The 19,395-nt window shown below is 32.4% G+C and overlaps 1 protein-coding gene across 49 annotated transcripts in view; it reads left to right on the forward strand.

Moving 5' to 3' along the window:
• RIMS2 (regulating synaptic membrane exocytosis 2) overlaps positions 1-19,395 on the forward strand; it is a 572,519-nt gene that overhangs the window by 405,818 nt on the left and 147,306 nt on the right. For 15 of the 49 annotated variants that reach the window (XM_070221631.1, XM_070221633.1, XM_070221628.1 and 12 more), the window contains one exon: positions 10,666-10,766. The exons of the other annotated variants lie outside the window; for them this stretch is intronic. In XM_070221631.1, coding sequence (XP_070077732.1) covers positions 10,666-10,766 — 101 coding nt within the window. The remainder of the gene's footprint in view (positions 1-10,665; positions 10,767-19,395) is intronic. 49 annotated transcript variants of the gene reach the window in all.

Below are 19,395 nucleotides of genomic sequence, written 5' to 3' on the forward strand. Positions count from 1 at the left end.
CTGAGAGTGATTCTATCTAATTTTTATTCCTCTTTCCTCTCAGTATTGAGCAGAAACGTTTCTTGAGATGTCCCTATTCGTGAAAAATTTAGGATACATTTCTTTGAATCCTGAGGCAGTGTTATACTATATGATGTTAATTACTCTGTGTAGTCATGCTTGTACCCTTGACTAATAATAATAATCATTACCATCTTTAAAGAAACACAGCTTGATAACCAAGCATAAGTACTGTTTAAAATCAATATATCTAAATATATCTTTGTCTCATTGTAAATAATTATCCCCAACTTAATGGTGACCCTAATTTAATGAAAAATTTTAATATCATTTTGGAAAATACTTATTTAGCCAACATGGATAAAATTATATAATAAAAACTAAAATGTACTTCTTTCCTTTTAATCACACTATTACTACCTAAGCTTCACTAATTTTATTGCAATTCATAACCCCAATGTAAATCATTTTCTAGAATGATCATCATGGATACATGGAAGAAATTACTATTACAAATCTTTTCTCTGTTCTTGGGTTGGGAGCTTATGTTTCATTTATAATTTATAATCATAATTTAATTTATTTTAGTGATTTTCCCTAATTTCAGTATCAAAAAATATTCTTTTTCTCTACAGGTTTTTTCAATTTAATTTTCCAGGCGTAGTTTTATCTTCTTACTTGATATGCCTGTTGTTTGCAACATGGTATTAGCTCTAAAGGAAATGTAAAGATTTTACAACTTTTGTGTATACTACCACTGAAAATATGAACTGAAATATCGTATCTAAAAATTGACATTCATTTTACTCTTGGTAATTTTGCCCTATTTATTTGCCTCCTTTCTCTGTATCGTAATCCCTTTCTGATTCTACTATTCCTGGAGGAGGAACAAAGCCAGGCTCACTATTTCACACTTTTACTATGGTTTGGGGGGCGTGATCACGTGTTTAGATCTTTTTAAGAATCTCTGCATTATAATGGAGTTCTGCTGTGAATGATTTCTCACTCCTTATCTGCCTCTTTGTGAGCCTGACTTAGAATTAAAAGATATCTTTACTACCTTCAAAAATATTTTATAATATTATTTTAATGACATAGTTAATATAATTTAAATTTACTTAATAAATAAAGTCTCTCAGGAGTCTTAGAAACGCTGAAATGAAAAATAAAGAAGTAGTCAGTATGAACACTAGCAAATATCATAAAAATTGATTTTGTAGAAGTTATATTGTTTGGGTTTTCATTTTTATTAGTTACATACCTTAGGTCAAACATTTTGGTAATTGTTACTAGCATTTCATTTTCTACAAAATAATCTTTGTGAGGAGATTAGAATTCTTCATATAGGAAAAAATCTACAGACTGTAATTAAACACAATTTTATAAGCAAAATATCTGACTAGTTAAAAATTTCAAAATCTCACCGGGTATTTGGAATCATACCATGACAATTTTTTAATAAGAATTTAGAGGATCAAAAATAAGGCTAAATACAAAGGAGGTTGGAATACAGCGATCTCAGTTTTAATGTGACGTGGGCAAACTTACATAAGGTTTTATTATAGCACAAGGAGTAATCTCCACTAAGTTTCTCTTATATACGAGAAAAATTGTGTGATCTCTTTTCCAGCATAGGTCTTATCTCCGTTTTTATATGATGGATGTTTTTACTTTTTTGTGATTTTTAAATCAACATTGTCAACATTTCTAAGTATATTTAAATTTCTATTTCTGAACGAACATAAATGTAAAGATGCATTTAAATTTCTTTATTATGCTCCTTTCAAACCTTCCTTGCAATCTTGTGATATGTGTAATAGTGGATGTAGTTGAAATAATTTTGTGGCTACGTTAATTAGGCCCGAGATGTAGGACACAATGGTCTTTGATAATTATGTTATCTATATATATCAAAACATAATAAGATAGAGATAAGACATATACCCACAGTAATAATATGTGCTACTCTGTGGATTATATCTCCCTTAAAGTAGATTTTAGCCATCAGAAAAAAGACAAAACATTCCAAAGTGCTGAAAGCATATGGTGAGTAGTTTATTAACCCAATAAATCGGACTACCTTTGTATCTTTTATCAATGGTTATTGCACTTTTTCTTAGAAGCAATATTAATAACAACTGTTGTATTTCTTCTCTGATGGACTTTCATTTTAAATTTAGTTTATCTTCTAAAATATATCTTGTTTTTTCAAAGATATAGGAATTGTGAGCAACAAGTTAAACATAACTAAATATTAGAAAGTTACTAACTTTTTCTCCTCAACGTGTCACTGTACATTAGGAGAAAAATGTATATAGGTAAAACAATTACACTTTAGCTAATCTAAAAGATCCTTCTAGATTAGATCACCCTTATGATTCTTTTTCCTGAGCAAATTTCCTGGTTTAATGAACTTTGCAATACAGTCTGTGCTTATCTCTCTCTCCCAGGTACATGTGCTCGCTCTCTCTCTCTCTCTCACACACACACACACCCTCCTCCTCCCCATCCCTCTTTCCTCCCTTCTTCCTTCATCCTATTTCTCTCCCTGCCTCTGTGACACACATACACACTGTAAAGGAAATTTTAGTGAAGGCAATACCAGGGCAAACAGAGTAAGAATTTCTGGAACACTTTATCTATTATTAATGAAATAGATATGACAACATAAAAAGACAAACACTTAAACCTCATTTGGCTTCAAAATTAACCAACCAGAGAGTTATATAGCAGAAGGAATCATGAAGAGTATCTGGTGCAAAACTATTCATTTTACAGATGATGAATTTCATGCTCAGAAAGGTGAAAGGAAGCGCTTATTGTTACAGGGCTTGTAAAATCAAGACTCAGACCCAAGTCTTGTTTCTTCTTATCTTTTAAACCAGTGCTGTTTTTAAGATTTTCTTCAATCCTATGTATCATAAGTATACCCATTACCATAAATCTGGGGAGTTTCAAAGCCCTGTCAACTCTGTGATGGTTACCTCCTCTGCACACTCCATGCACGAAACCCTGATCTTCCGCTATGGACCAAGTACACCTCGATTTTAAATGTTGAAACCTAAAATGGTGGTAAAATACAAGTCCTCTGAAGATAACACCTCAGTAAATCTGTTCAAAACCAGATATACTTTCTTTCTTTAGATCACTAGGTCACTCCTAATCACTTATGCCCTAAAGGACTTTGAATATCAGTTTCTTTTGACTGTAGTGAAAGGAGTCTGTGAAATTTGTCTGTAGCATCTCCTCTGAAGTATTATTTAGTGGAGATAGCAGAGAGTTAATAGAGAAACAGCAGACAAGTATACAGAGTAACAGGTAACCTACATATCTAAAATAGATTCTGTTAAGGTTTAGAGGATAATTCAAAAGACTATAGCTCATAAGTATTGGCCTCAAGGTAGTACAACAGTTTTGTAAGTTTCTAGAGTGTCTATATTTCATTTAATTCTATGTTTCACTTAGGCATATTTGAAGTGTACCTTCTACATTCCTGGGAGCAGAGGAAAGATCATTTTATAAGCAAAGACATTATAAACAAAATCGAATTATCTTTTCTTTCATTTCAAATGTGTCAGTTCCTAGTGACCACAGTAGAAGAATCCTCGAAATTGATTTGGAAATAAATATTTCTCAAACCCTGTGTATCTTAGTTGCACAGTTAAGGTTAAGTTTGTTTACACTTTAAAAGAGAATACTTCTGTTTGCCCCAGTACTAGTATGGAAGTAATTTGGTACATAATTTATCATTTTTTCACAATATTTATTTCCATACCTTTTCTCAATTTAACTTGTTCCAATATTTGTTATTCTCTGCATCACATTTATTTTTAACAAATAATTCAATAACAAAAGTTTACTTTTTATGAAGTTCTAGTTTATAATAAAGTTTTAGCATAAAAAATATCAGAAAATTCATTATAGGCAGCCCCTATTTTGTGTTTTTTTAAAAATAACACTTATAGCATTTTTCTGGGCTGGCCCTGTGGCCAAGTGGTTAAGTTTGCGTGCTCCATTTCAGTGGCCCAGGGTTTTGATGGTTCAGATCCTGGGCGCGGACACGGCACCGTTCACAAGGCCATGTTGAGGCAGCGTCCCACATGCCGCAACTAGAAGCACCCACAACTAAAGTGTACAACTATGTACTGGGGGGATTTGTGGAGGAAAAAGCAGAAAAATAAATAAATAACATTTTTCTTCTATATAATGTATAGTCATTGTGGACATTTTATAAACTATATATCAACCCAAATGAAAAAACAATAGCACTTATACTTACTTCCAATAACCAGTGATAACTGCTAACACTCTTAAATTTTTATCACTGTCTCTGTCTTTTGCATAGGTTATGTGCATATATATTTTTATGAATATATATAGTTTTCCAGATTATAGTTTATAAACTATCATATCATATCTGCCATTTAATCTGTTTTATAATTACTAATTGCAGTGCACACTATATTCATCATTTTTCCTGGATGTGTAATGTTCTGTAGATATACCATAAATGCAGTTAACTAATCCCCTATGGTTGGACATTCAGAATTTCTTTTCTCAGGCCTTCACAACAGTGATGCAATGATTATACTTATATGTACATCTTTGTACTTTGATATTTTTCTTGAGGAAAGATCCTGGGAAGTGGAATTTCAGGTTCAAAAATATGACCCTTGTAAAGCCTTCTGATATGCGGTTACAAATATGTTGTATTTTTCAGTAATTTTTATTGTTGTACATCAGGTACTTGGAAAACACTCATATAAATGAATATAAATTAATTTTTTGTCAACAGCTGGTATATGACTGTCAATCTGAAAAGTAAGTTTTTTCACAGTTATCAGATATTGAAAGAACAGTTAAAATAGTTAGTAAAACCAAGAACAGTATTTTGTTTTTGAATTACACTAAATATTACATATTCTTATTTATCTCATGAGTCATTTTAACAATTTCTATTCTTACTCCTCTGACTATTGAAAGTCATCAGTAAGTTATTTTTGTAGTCTATGCTACTGAATCTAGAAATTAAACATAAATAGCTATACTTTCTCCTGTGTAATTTTCACCTCAAAGTGAGCAAATAGCTCCGTAAACTGATTATACCTTTTTCTTTATCTCACTTAATTTGGTACATACCTATATGGTGATTAGCATTTAGTGATTACATAAATTTAGCCCTTTTAACTTTGTTCGTTTGGGGTATGTTCTTTCTGTCACTCATCATTATCATCTGTAATCTTTTGTTTCGTGCCTCTTCCGCATTGTTTGCATTTTCTTAGAAGAAAGGTTTGTAAACTAAGATACATAGGATAGTTATCAAAAGTAATTTTTTTCTCCCCTCAATGATTTGGCAAAATATGGTTAATTTAAAAAATATGTTTCTTGGGGCTGGCCCAGTGGTGCAGAGGTTAAATTCGAGCGTTCTGCTTCGACAGCCTGGGGTTTGCTGGTTCTGATCCCAGGTGGACAGGGCACCGCTTGGTAAGCCATGCTGTGGCAGGCGTCCCACATATAAAGTAGAGGAAGATGGGCATGGACGTTGGCTCAGGGCCAGACTTCCTCAGAAAAAAGAGGAAGATTGGCAGTAGTAGGCTCAGGGCTAATCTTCCTCCAAAAAAAAAAAAAGTTTCTACTATATAAGTAATATACTTCCTTAGCTTCAGTCAGAAAAATGTCTTACATAATATTTCGTTTTATGTTCAGATTACATTTATGATATCTCTATGCATATTTTATGAAAATCAATTAGATTTGTTAAGGCTATACTTTATATTGTTATCAATTATTTGGATGGGTTTAACAGAAAACAACTTTTGTTGGAAATCCTTCACTGCTAATTAAAATGATATTGCACAAATACCTTTAATTTTTAAATTTCACTGGAAAACAAATTTAACATCTACCTTTTAAAAGGATAAAATTTAGAATTAATCCAATTATAAAATGCAAAAGTTTAATGATCGTTCTACAAGTTCTTGATATGTTATTTTGTTAAAAAAGTGAACAATATAAATCCATTTTCTAATCTCAGATTAGTAAAAGTACATCTTAGTTTTGGGAGGACGTGATAATCAAAGAAAAGGGAATTACAGTTGTGATTATTTTGATCAGAAACCCTTTGGAAACAACAAATTAGTGAAATTTTTTTGATCTCAATTAAAGAAGACTTTTTAAAACTGAAGTAAAATATTTTTATAGAGACAGAAGAAAGGGATGGAGCTGGGAGGAGGGAGAATGTTTAAAAAGTATTAAATTAGCCACAAGAATTTGGAATACTAACCAATGCCATTTCCAGATTTAAATAATATTAATAATCTTAGAATTCCATGATGTCTGTAATCATAGGTTGTCTCCTTTTTTCCTGATTTTTGAGGTTATTTCCTTGAGCTTTGATATTGGGCTTAAGAATTTTCCCTCTTAAGATTCCCAGATTTGAGCATTTCATTTAAGATCACAAGATGGATCACTGAGTCAGCAGTCTTGCCGTATTCTGACCACTATTGGGCTGCATTGTGAATTGCATTACTGCCAAACTTGTGCCATACTTCAGTCATAGAAGTTTGGGGTATGCAGCTACTTTGAGACCCCAAGAGCTGTGTGTGTGTGTGTGTGTGTGTGTGTGGCAAAACAAACTTAAAACTGTTACTGTTTGAAGTGCACTACAGAAATCACTGAAGGTGTACTGGTGATCTTTGTAGCACACATGTAAGTAGTGAAACCAGAGCAACCACTGCCCTACTGCCAATTAATCTGGCCATTTTCAACTACGTCTCTAGATACAAAATCCAGAATGTGTTATATGATTTTAGGAAACACATTAAATCAGGAACAACAAAATATTGGATTTTTTAAATTAAGTGACTGAGAATGAACCAGGAGCTCCCAATTTGAGAAAAACAAGTATTTTGAGCTATTTATGAATTCCAGAAAATCTACGTTTGAATTTTCTTTTTGTTTTCTGCCTTAAAATTTTTAGAGTGGAATAAAAACCTCTTGTATAATTTAAATGCGTTATTAAGAAAACCAATGAGATAAGCTTTGATAAAAATGCCATTTGTCAAGTAGAAATTCTAAAATTGATGGTATTTAGGAAGATTTGTTTACACATGTCCAAAAATTACAGGGCCACTTCCAGTATAATTTAAATAAACTCTCTTATTTATGAAACAAGATATTAATGAAACAAAAAATCATTTTTTTAGTTAACTTAGTTAATGAATTTCCTTATACCAAAAAGAATTTGAGACCGTCTGAATATTAGAGTTTAATACACTTAAACAGATATCTCTTCAATAAATGGACACAAACATGCAAACTTTTGTCGTAAATGTGTTTGTCCAAAAACACTGATCGTCCCATTGATCTCTTGATCAACTTTTATTATAGTTTGTAAATGCTTTGATATTCAATTTGATTTTGAACATATAATGACTAGTTTTTTCGGCATACTCAAATTACAAAATCAAATCAAACCACTAAGATGTCTTCTGTGATGAGCCTAGTGTCTTCACTTATAACAGTATGAATCAGAGATTCCTAGATAAATTTTCCTTCTAAACCTATAAGCCAGCATTTCCTGAAATGTATTTTTGAGACTATTTCAGCAAGATATTAACAGATAATAGGTGAGACGATAGGGGAGATTTCTGTGATCAAATGACCATTCTTTATTGCAGAATTTTCAAGACTTTTTATATGCAAATTTGTAGTGTTAATCTGAAAGAGAGAGAAGATTGAACAAAAGCTGCCTCTTTAGCACTTTCACTTATTTTCCTTTTATAGAGTACAGCAATGGATATCAGAGTTGAAAGAAAGTTTAGAAATTACATATTCTGTTCTCCCACCAGATAGTGAAGAGCTCTTCTACTTGCATTGATTCCTCTAAATTGTTTTCCATTCCATGTAGGAAGAAAAAAAAAGACTGAAATTGGTTGAAACAAAAATAATCTATTGAAAATATTATTTGTGAGTTATTTTCCTTGGAAAAAAGGACCAGCAAAGAAAAGTCAACTTGCTGGTGAAGAATCCCCTATGATAGATCTCTTTATGAATACGATATTTTCCTCTAGGATGCTCTTATTTGTGGAGTGTTTTTTTAATGAGAATAGGTTTTTAAAACTGTAGAAAGGAATAGACGACTTCGTATGAGCCAAATAATTTTGGAGAGAGTCATGGCTGGTTACTGATTGTCCTAAGGATTAGCCTCCTAGGAGAATTTAAAATTATAAGTTAGAAGTATATTTATGCAAGTTCGTTTACTGTATGTCCACTAAGGTGCTCCCCTGAGATTTCATTGGTTAAGGCTCTAACAAAGAATGTTTCCATTTAGGGGCCATCTGTAGATGATGAGTGAGTCTGGAGGCAAGATGTGTTTGCGATTGAAATCTAGTTGACATTATTTAAATGGTTATATCACTCTCTCTATTTGCATCTTTGTTTGCTTATAGCAAATACAGATTAATATCCTTCTTAGATCCCTCCAGTGATCTGTTAAATATAAATGATGTTCCATAAATCTGATTCTGTAAAATCTTTAAACCATTGCTAAGGAGAGAGGTTCTTTTGCAAAGCAATGTTAAACCAATATGTTTTAACACAGGCGTCAGCAAACTGTGTCCCGCGGACCAAATCCAACTCACTGCCTTTTTGTAAATAAGGTTTTGTTAGAATAATATCTCATTTGTGTGTGCATCGTCTACAGCTGCCTTCATGTTGCAATGGCACAGTTGCAGCAGGGACCGTACCGTCGGCAAAGCCTAAGATATTTACTCTTGGGCACCTTAGAGAAAAAGTTTGCCAATGTCTGCCAGTATATATCCCGTTGCTAGCTGGTAATCAGAAAGAATTTAATGTAGCTGCATAGGGAGTTGATGTCCAGAAAATAGTCTAAACATTAGAAAATGCATATATATATGTGTGTATGTGTGTATATTTATATGTATGTGTATATATATTTATATATGTATATATAAAATGTGTGTAAACTTCCTTGTCTGTTAGTGCTGTTCACATTTAAAATACTATTTTGCTACTATGATATCAAAATGAAACTTTTTTAAAGAAACTTTCCAAACACTCAATTTAGCTAATTTTTTGATGCTGGGATACCTTTTTTATTCCTTTGCCCTTGGAGAAAATAAACATATATACCTGAGAATCTCTCTTGAGGTACAAACAATTCCAAAATTGCACTTTAGTAGACTAACAGACATTTATACTTGACTATATTTCACGTTCATATCATGGAGGTACTCACGTGATTTTATATATTATTCAATTTATATTAACATGATATTTATACTCCCCATTTTATAATTTGGCACAGAATCAACTAATCAGATCATCATTAAAATGTGACTCTTAAAAAAATTGCCTCACTTTATTGAATAGTTGATTTAAATTTGCCGTTGTACTTGGAGGTTATATAATATAAGCTCTTTATAAATTATTTTATTCAAAATTTTCTTACTTCTTTTTATCTTATTTTAATTAATGAATTTTTACTTAAAAGAATTATCAGATTTACAATGAGATGTTTTTTCAGGATAAGTATTAGAATACCTGTTTTTGAACAGGCACACTTTTGACTAGATATCTTTACTGCAGTTATAAAGTTATGATCTTATGCAAGGGGTATGTATGTGTGTGTTTACATTCCTACTTACACCCAGTGCTTGTGACTCTACATGACAACATTTTATTATAGATACTCACTTGAGCCCACTAAGCTATGATTATTTTTCACAGTCTGTAGATTGGTAGTATACAATAGAGATTTTGTTTTTCCATTATGCATGAGAAATGAAATTTTCTTACAAAATCTCTTTAATAAAAATCATAAATATACTTTTAAAACACTTTTTTCATGTTTGCTAAGACTTCCTACCTGACTTTAGTTCTTTTCTGAACAAAGTTTTTAAAGACCTCTTGATATTTATAACTGATATGTTTTGAGGTAGCACCTGTTATAGAGAACATTAATCTCATTTTGTAATAGGCTTATCATCTCACTTTTTCACCTCCTTACATTCTTTTTTTTTCCTGAAATTATTTCAGTAATAATTTGCACCTTTAGTGGTGTGGTATGTTCTCAGAAGTCTTATTTGAAGTACCTCTTTCTTGATCCTAGTTCTAGAAAATTCAAGTCAAAAGATCTTGATAACTGCCTCTACATATATGCTGAGGCAACCCGCTTTAATATATGGGCTAATTTTATGATAATACTTTCTAAATGCAATTGTAAAATTGTATTTGAAACCAATTAGACTTACAACTTTTTTCCAGTAAATAAATCAAATCTTGATGAATTACAAACAAAAGTTCTTATATTATTACTATTGTCAAATTTATGTGCTGTCAAATATATTCTCCTGGACGTACATATACCAGAAAGTGTTTTCTATCTAATAAAGATTTGTTGTCTTCTGTTTAAATTTGTTTACATGTTATTCAGATCAAAATTATTTTACTTATTTAATAATCATGCTTTTATTCACCAAATTGCATACTTTGAATAAATCTAAAAAATAATATATTTAATTTGTACATACTACCTTGAATGAAAGTAATATATCAGCTTGGCATTTCTTCTTTTTACATCCTGTAAGTAGGGCTCAGATGAGAACTAAACATTAATTTTATGGGTTTTTTTCTACTCGATAGGTGCTATGGATATAGAGGAGAGAAATCGCCAAATGAAAATTAACAAATACAAACAGGTAGCCGGATCAGATTCCAGACTGGAACAAGATTACCATTCGAAGGCAAGACATTTTTCTTTTTAAAAGTTGTAAATTAATCAATCATATGAAACCATTAGAGTCTCTTAAACTACTGAATGCAGATTAGTCAGACAAACATATAATGCAATGACCCCATATTATTATTAAATGCTAAAATTTATAAAGTATTTACATACCAACTTTTAGATATAGAATTTGCCTTATTAAAAATATCACTTTATAGTACAGGAGATTAAAGAAATGAAATTCATAAGTGATCTGAAGAACAAACCTTTTAGAATTTTTCATTTTATAAGGCTTGTAAAGGTCCTAACACCCTCAAAAATGTTTAGGAAGAACTCTTATCTTCTTATAGTTTTCCTACATATAGAACTTTTTATTTTATAATATTCTAATTAAATCTGGTTTACTAATGAGTTATTGGAACAAAATACATATTCATGAGGTGTTGTAAGGAGTTCAAAAGGTTTTTCAGTGAGAATCTTTTTGAACTACTCTTTGAAAATAAGTTGAGGTATCAGGTCTAGCAAGGTAGGGAAATAAGAGTATTATTTCATTGTTCTTGCCCTCCATTGCCTTTATATTTTAAAAACAATTTTAGTTTCATGATGTTGCTCATGGCCAGAGTCATGGAAAGACTTTGCCCTGATGTATTTATTTCAGATTTAATAAAAGAATGAAAATAGTAAAACTCACTCATAGCATTTAGTTATTATGTGCTCTATGACTTGGTAATTTAATCATTGCAATCATGTAATATTTATGGTTTGTGTATCTGTGTGTTAGAGAAAAGAAGTTTGGATTTTTTATAGATCTATTTTATACTTACCTACTGAACCTTCAGTTTCTCTCCATTATACTCCATTCTTCAGTAAAGTCAGGACTTAAGTAAAGCATAACTGGCTATGTTGGATAAGCATATGTGGTAGGTAGCACAGGTTTCTATTTCTGCATTATACAACATAGAGGAGGCAGAGATTCTTATATCAGCATCCTCTTCCAAACCACCAGTCTCTTCCCCAAATTACGTAAATACTGACATGGTGAATACAAAACTGTCCATCACAGAATTCTAGTGTACTGGGAATGGCACACATCTAAAGCCAAGAGAAAGGTAAATTTAAGACAAACAAAATATCCTTGCATTTACTCTGCAGGTTCTAAACTTCTAGAAATTTTTCTCTAAAATGGAAAAATGAATAATTTCAAATAGGTTCAGTGAATATCATAGAAAATAGTTCTGTAATGATATAATATTTCAGATACATCCCTAACCTTTTGAACTTGATATCAGAAATGATATCTATACCTTCCCAGGTACTTGTTTGGTATTTCTGCGTAGGGCAAAATAGGTGGACCTGATCTTTTGTGGCACGTGTTATTCTCTAATCTCTCAGTTATTCATTTTATATAATGCAAAGACCCAGGCATAAAGTCCTAATAAAATAGGATATTAAAACTTCTATAAGCATATCTTCAGATAACACAAATATGTTGTTTATTTATTTATATCCTACTGTACTTCATGAAGGAATGTAGATTTTTAAAAAATATATATATATATATAAAATACAATAATACTGTCAATGAAGAAATGAGTATCAAGGGAAAATGAAGTCAAGACAAAACAAGGTAACACCAGAAGTAAAGTTTGTGAACAGAAGGCATAGTGCGAGCCTAAGCACCTGCTGCATGTGGGGCATATATTTTGACCAAGAGCTTCCTAATGAGCTGCAAAGGCAGGAAGGGAAACTGGGTCAGTGTATGATTCACATTCTTCGTGCAATGAAAACAAATTCCTTAGGTGTAATACCAATCATTCTTGTTATGGATACCTGGCAGAAATTTATTATAGGAGGATAGACCAAAGGAATACTATAGACATGTCTCAAATTTTTTTTCAGAAAAACAAATTTTAATTTCATGCCAATTCATAAATAAATGAGTGCTTGATGTTTCAATGATGAATGCTTGAGGTTTCAATGTTTTATAACTTTGACACCAATTATTTTAGGTTAGAAAAATTTAAGTCTTGGCAAATATACTAAGCTAATTGATCTCCTAGGTATTCTCTAAGGTAGTATTTTATAAAGTGTAGTCCCAGATCAGCAGCATGAAAATACCTGAGGACTTTTAGAAATGCAATTTGCTGGCCCCCCCAGACCTACTTAAAACTCTGGGAGTGGAGTCCCTGCTGGAGTTAGGCATTCAGCTGAACCAAAAAGGTAATCAAGTCATTAAGGTACAACTTTTTAGAAGGGTCCAAAACACAACTCTGTTTTGTTTCGCTGCAAATTGTTTCCTGATGTGGAACTATCTTTGCTGGGTCATCTTTCTCCCCATCATACCTAGCTTGATCTTCCTCTGTCATGGATCAAAGAGAAAATTACAGGGGATTCTTTTTTAGTCAAGGGTTTATATAGATTATTATTATTAATTTCTGTACTAACAGTTCCTTAGATTAAAATTTTCAATGGCATCCCTGTCTTTTTAATTAGGGATATTTAACTTATATTTCCATTCCTTTCTTCTTGATTTTGATAACAAGTGCCAGTTAAAGGCTTTCTATTGAGCTATGTGCTTTAATACGTTAGACATAATTCTTGAAAAAAATCGTTTTAACAGATGAGGAAACTAAGATGTAGAAAGGTTAAGTAATTTATCCACGTTCACATAGCCACTAAGTCATTGACAGTATTCTTTGTAGCTAATCTGGTTTTCAAATTTGAGACAATTTAGATTAAATTCAAAGCCTCAGACTATGGAGCATTTATACTATACTTCTGTACTTCTGAGCTGTATTCATGAAGTTCCAGTGAAGATATTAAGAAGCTTTGATGGAATCTAATTCAGTATTAGTGGAGGTTTTTTTTAAACTACGCAATCCACATTTTAAATGACATTGCCTCCCTGAATTTCTCAAGCCTTTTGCACCGATAGTTGTTAACAATTCTTACTAAGTTTTAAAAAGTCTCCTTAATAACTCACTTTGAAAACATCTGTAGAGCAATGCCTATTAAGTTGTTGTCTTTCTAAGAATATTTTAAGTATACTAGGAAATTTGAAAGCAGAGAGTCTACGTTTAATAAGAGCAGCAAAAGGCATGTGCAGACATGATTTCTATTTAATCAGTGGATGATTTCTCAGGGGTTTTCCCCTCAAAACAGAATTTAACTATGTAGCCAATGCACCCTTCCATGCCTATTGCATTCTCTTTATCCTAGCTTAAATGTGATTCATCTATTTTACTCTTCTGCAAAAATTTAAGGATCAACTTTTATTTTTTCTATAAAACCAATATTCTCTGCACTTCACTGGTTCAGAAAAATGTGATTTGTCTGTTAAATTCAACAGTGCAAATTATAATTCAGCATAGGCCAACTATCCTTCTGTGAGTTACATAATGATTAATTAACAAAATTAGCAAGAATTAAAAATCGAACAATGTGCATATGTATATTTGAAAATTAGTATGGAGAATTTGATAGTGTTTATTTAAATATATGATGTTTATTTTTTACATTCGATATATTTTATATTTTAAAATCATCCCAGAAGATATTTTTTAAGAGGGTAGTCCGTAACATTTCTACAGAGAATGCTATACAGTTCATTGTACAGTATTTATTTGGAACGCAAAGCTTATTTCTCTGTAGAAACAATGCTCTATTTTAAATGGTGATAGTGTTCCCACAAAATCATCACAAAAATATCTTACCCCTGTTATAGCACATATTTATATTACAATTTTCTGTTTTCTTATTTCTCTCTCAAGAATTAAGTAATATAGCTCATAAATTGCCCAGAAATTTTCAAATGTGGACCAGAAGTCCATACTAATCCATTTAACCCATAATCCAATAGATTGAGTCAATGTTCTGGGAGCAGAGGACAATGTAGGAAAAGAAAGAGTTTTTCTTCATTCATTGTGCATGCCTGATCCTAGGTACTTGTCACTGTTTCTCCCAGGCTTCTTGTCTTTTAAGGACCCATTCACTGATAACAAAGAGACATATTGGGATGAAAGCAATCCAACCAAAGCAATTTACATTATAATATGAGTAACACAACACAGAAATACTTTCATTTTTTAAAGAAAGCCCTATAAATACAAATACAATTCATATGATGGAGTTGTAAGCAATATCAATATTTACAAAATCAGACAGTTAAAGACAAAGTACTTCTGGTAAGTAGGTTGCCACTGTTAACTAAGCTGTTTCCTTAATTAGAGCTTAGCCCCTTCTCGACACTGAGTATACACATTCAGTGCCAGCCATAAGTGTTTTAAATGGACTTTTAAGACTCAGGCAATAGGGACAACAGAAGAGGGAAGACAGATTGGGACTGGTTAGGAGTGGCCATATATGGACTGTTTTTATTTGATGTTTGTAAGTCAGGAGTACTTTAAGACTCCAGTATCATCAAAATGTAGCAGCACTACATGAATATAGTGTAGTAGATGAGAACACAGCCTGGAGTCGAGCAAGCTCTACCTGGGTGACTTCGGGTAGGTGAACGTCTTATTCTCAGTTTCTTTACTTGTTAAACAGGGCTTTGAGATCTGCTTGATAGGGCGATGATTAGGAAGAAATGAGATGATGTACATAAATTTAGGAAAATGTGCAGTAAGTAGTGCAGAGAATATTCTTTATAATTATTGTTTTTATAATAGCAGTAAATGTAATCCTAGCCAAAAATAAATATGATGAGATCAAAAAGAATGGTAAAGAAATAATTGAATGAAAAGGATTTTAGTGTAACTCAAATATCGTTGAATGTTCCCTTTATTCTCAAATAAAGAAAATCAAGCAGCAGAGATCTAAAAGGAGAAATCAAATTTAGGAGAAATGAATTTATGAATTTTCAAGGGATATGGAGATAAAAAAATACAAAGAGACTGGAACATAAAGTGTGATGAGAAATTACAAACCAAATTACTGAAATTAAGAAATTATATTATCAAGATTGATCTTAAATGAGCCTGGCTCTTGAGAAGTGATTAACATGTACACATATGGGTATGGGTGTTTAAACAGAAATATTCCTTAATAGCGGTGATGTAAACGGACCTGAAAACTGAAAAACTAAATTTATAAAAAGCAAATTTTAAAATGTAGATTAGGTGGCCTTGTATGAGTTAGAAGAAGATGGCCTTGTATAAACTAAGGATATACAGGAAAACACTTGTATTTATTAGAAGTGAAGAAATGAAACACATGTTTTAATTTTAAAGCAGTGATTGAAATAAAATGCTAGGGAAAAATGTTTTTTGCCTGAGCAGAAAAGTTGAGCTGCTGGTAGCATGTACCACAGCCCGGTAACAGCACAGTTGACCCAGGCCTCCTGCCCGCTGGAGGAAGAGTGCTGCAGCATCAGTTCGCAAGCTACCCAGAGAACCGAGAATTCCCATGAAACAGACACCATTGTGCCCGGGGTAGATGGGATCATCTGGTGAATAGAACACGAGAAATCTAATGGGAGTGATCTCAGTAACCCAATGTCTACCCTGCAAGGTCTTCAAGGAGCAGGTTAAGGTCTCCCATAGGAAATAATGAGATGTCTTGGAGTAAGCAGTCAACTGTTTTATGAGGTAGGATTCCAATTTTCAAAAAATTCCGGCTAGGCTTCGTCTAGCCAGATATCCAGCAGAATGGATTCTGTTTTTAAAATTAGAATTAAGATCACGTACTCAGTTTCCATCCCAACCCAGGTCAAGAAATCTTACCACTTACTGATGAAGATGCCAGAGAGAATGCCAGTGGCTGCCCCTGGATTTCTTCAACAAAACACACCATTTCTCTGAACTTCTACTTTGTCAAATTTTTTTATTGTTGTGTTCATTTCTACATAACCCTGCAATCAGATAGTTTCATGTTCTGTAGCAAAATCTCAAGAGAAACTTCTGGAAATCAGTGAAATTGCTGATATGGGAACATAAGGAGAAAAAAAGACTTTATATTACCTGGAAGCGTTCTTACTGCCAAACTTAGCCTACAAGGCTCTGAGGAAGTGTGCTGAGTCCTGGGTGCTGCTGCCACCTCTTACATTCCTGCCTCTCCTCCATGAGCTGAGGATACATTTTGACCAAGTACTGCAGACTTTGGATTATTTCCTGGCCCCAAACCAGGCCACACCCCTCTGTTCTGTCTGGCTGCTTATCCAAGCCAGCCAGCCTCCAAGCCTTTCATTAGTCACCTGCTGTGTACTTTTTTTACATCACTCCATGGTTTTTCCTTTATCAAGTGTATTTATGAAAAGAAATAAAACTAGAGTTTAAAATCTAGATTATTAAACTACAAGTAAGAGCAGAAATATACAATATAGCCCTAAAAGTGCAAGAGCTATTAGTGATAATCTTATTAAGGCCTGTTTAAAAATAAACTTCAGTCTCACCTACGAAAATCGACAAATATCTGCATAGCTTAATTAAAAGACAGTTGTAGATTGAAATGAAAAAAGAACTAGTTAAACTTATATTTTAAAAGCCTTTATATCCTATTTTCTCTCTTCTCTAGTTTCTTCTCATTCGTGTTTGTCAAAGTAGATTTTTCACTATGTTATGTTAAACATCTACCAAACTTGAATTTAAAAGTAACTAAAAACTTTCTATATGTATTTATTTAATTTCTGCCTTTATCTTTGAGATAAATAAATGAAGGGATAATCAATATATCATCAAGGGAGAATGAGCCGTTGGAAGTATAGCTTCTTGCTATTGGCGTATGTTACCAATAACCACAGTAGCAGCCACATTCACAGCACAACTTCTGAAGTCTTGATTATCATAATAGAGATATGTAGGAGGTTTTATTAATCACTCTTCAATTTATTTTCAGTGATTATGATTAACTATAGACTACAGAGTAGAATTAAAAGTGTGGACTCCAGAATCAGACTGCCTGGGTTCAAATCCTGCCTCTGTCACCATTCCTATGACTTTGCCCAAGGACATCCTTAACATTCTTAAAGGGTTTCTTATTCTGTAAGGTATTCTAATAATAGTAGCTACCTCATAGGAGTGTTTTCAAGATTAAATCTGTTTATATATGTATAATTCTTAAGCAGAGTTTGAAATATAATAAGGAATAAGTAAATGTCAGCTGTAATGTGATGATGGTGATGATGCTGATGCTGTTGCTGATGCTGATATTGTGGAGAAGAAGGAGAAAAAGAGTTGTTGACAACGGATAACTTGCTCTTACTAAAGCCCTTGGGGGTTCAGTCTATATTTGTTGCCATCGACAATCTACTAGATATAGATAAGTATGTCTTTAAGGTAATCCTAAAAGTACGTGGATGGGAAGGGAGGAAAAGTATAAAAATTAATGATAAGTTAAAGTCTAAAAAATGATGTGAATTGTCTTATTTTTACCAGTTTAGTCAAATTTTTATCTACCCAAAATTATTATTCTTACCATTTCTACTCCCTAGCAAGCTGGATGTACTTCAATTTTAATTTAAAGATAGAGAGAGAGAGATAAAATTATATTTGCACATAATTTATCTATATCTACACACACAGACACACTTACATACATACCCTAAAGCTCTCAGCTGATGGAAGCAACAACTCTTCATTTCTTCCTTGTCTCATAGGTACACCTCATTTTACGTAAGAGATCTATAATTAAAAACTTAATGGTAATGGTAAATAATTTTAGAAATTTTGAATTTTTATCTGTGATTAATTTTTGAATTTAAAAGTTTCCAACTTTAGGTTCCTTATTTCTTAACATCATAGTTTGCTAGGGCTGCCATAACAAAATGCCACGGACTAGGTAGTTTAAACAATGGAAATTAGTTTTCTCATAGTTCTGGAGGCTAGAAGTCCAAGATCAAAGTGTTGGCAGGTTTGATCTCTTGTGAGACCTCCTTAGCTTGCAGATGGCCATCTTCTTGCTGTGTCTTCACATGGTCATTCCTCTGTATGTGTCTATGTCCAAATCTCCAAATATAGTCACATTCTGCAGTACTAGGAATTAAGATTGCAACATACGAATTTGGGGATACGCAGTTTAGCCATAACATCTCTACAAAGTAATTAATTTTTAAAATTATCACTTTAATGCATTATGAAAGCATATTTGATTATAATGTGAATACAGATTTTAAGGCAACTAACCATCGCTATTTTGTTTCGAACTTTTTGATTTCTTAAAATTTTGTTACTTTTCTCTATTTTGGCAACTACTTTCCCATGTCCTAGGAGATAAAATATCTTGTTTTTGTGTTTGCAAGTTCATTTTAAAAATTATTTTTCTTAGTCATGAAACCACATTTAAATTTAAATATGGTTTTCTTAGCCATAATTTCATGCTGACATTCAAGCGTAGGTCCTTTTTCTTTACGTGAATTGTGACCTCATACTATAAAACCACATGTCAGGCCAGGAAATGTAAAAAGGATATTTTTTAATTATGAAGAAGTCATTTGAGATAATTAAGATAGCAACTTACATATTATAGAACACTATAAAATTACAGAAGATTTGTAATTTCTCCCTTTTGAGTAAAGATAATGTTAAAAACTGACAAAAGAAAGAATTTTAAATGAATTGCATCCAGCTAACTGCTGCTAAAAGGGTCGACTATGGGCAATAGCTGCTATCACCAAGAGCACAATTTCTTCCTGTATATTGCCTAAGAAC

The sequence above is a fragment of the Equus caballus genome, chromosome 9, assembly GCF_041296265.1.
Source record: "Equus caballus isolate H_3958 breed thoroughbred chromosome 9, TB-T2T, whole genome shotgun sequence".
Classification (NCBI taxonomy): domain Eukaryota; kingdom Metazoa; phylum Chordata; class Mammalia; order Perissodactyla; family Equidae; genus Equus; species Equus caballus.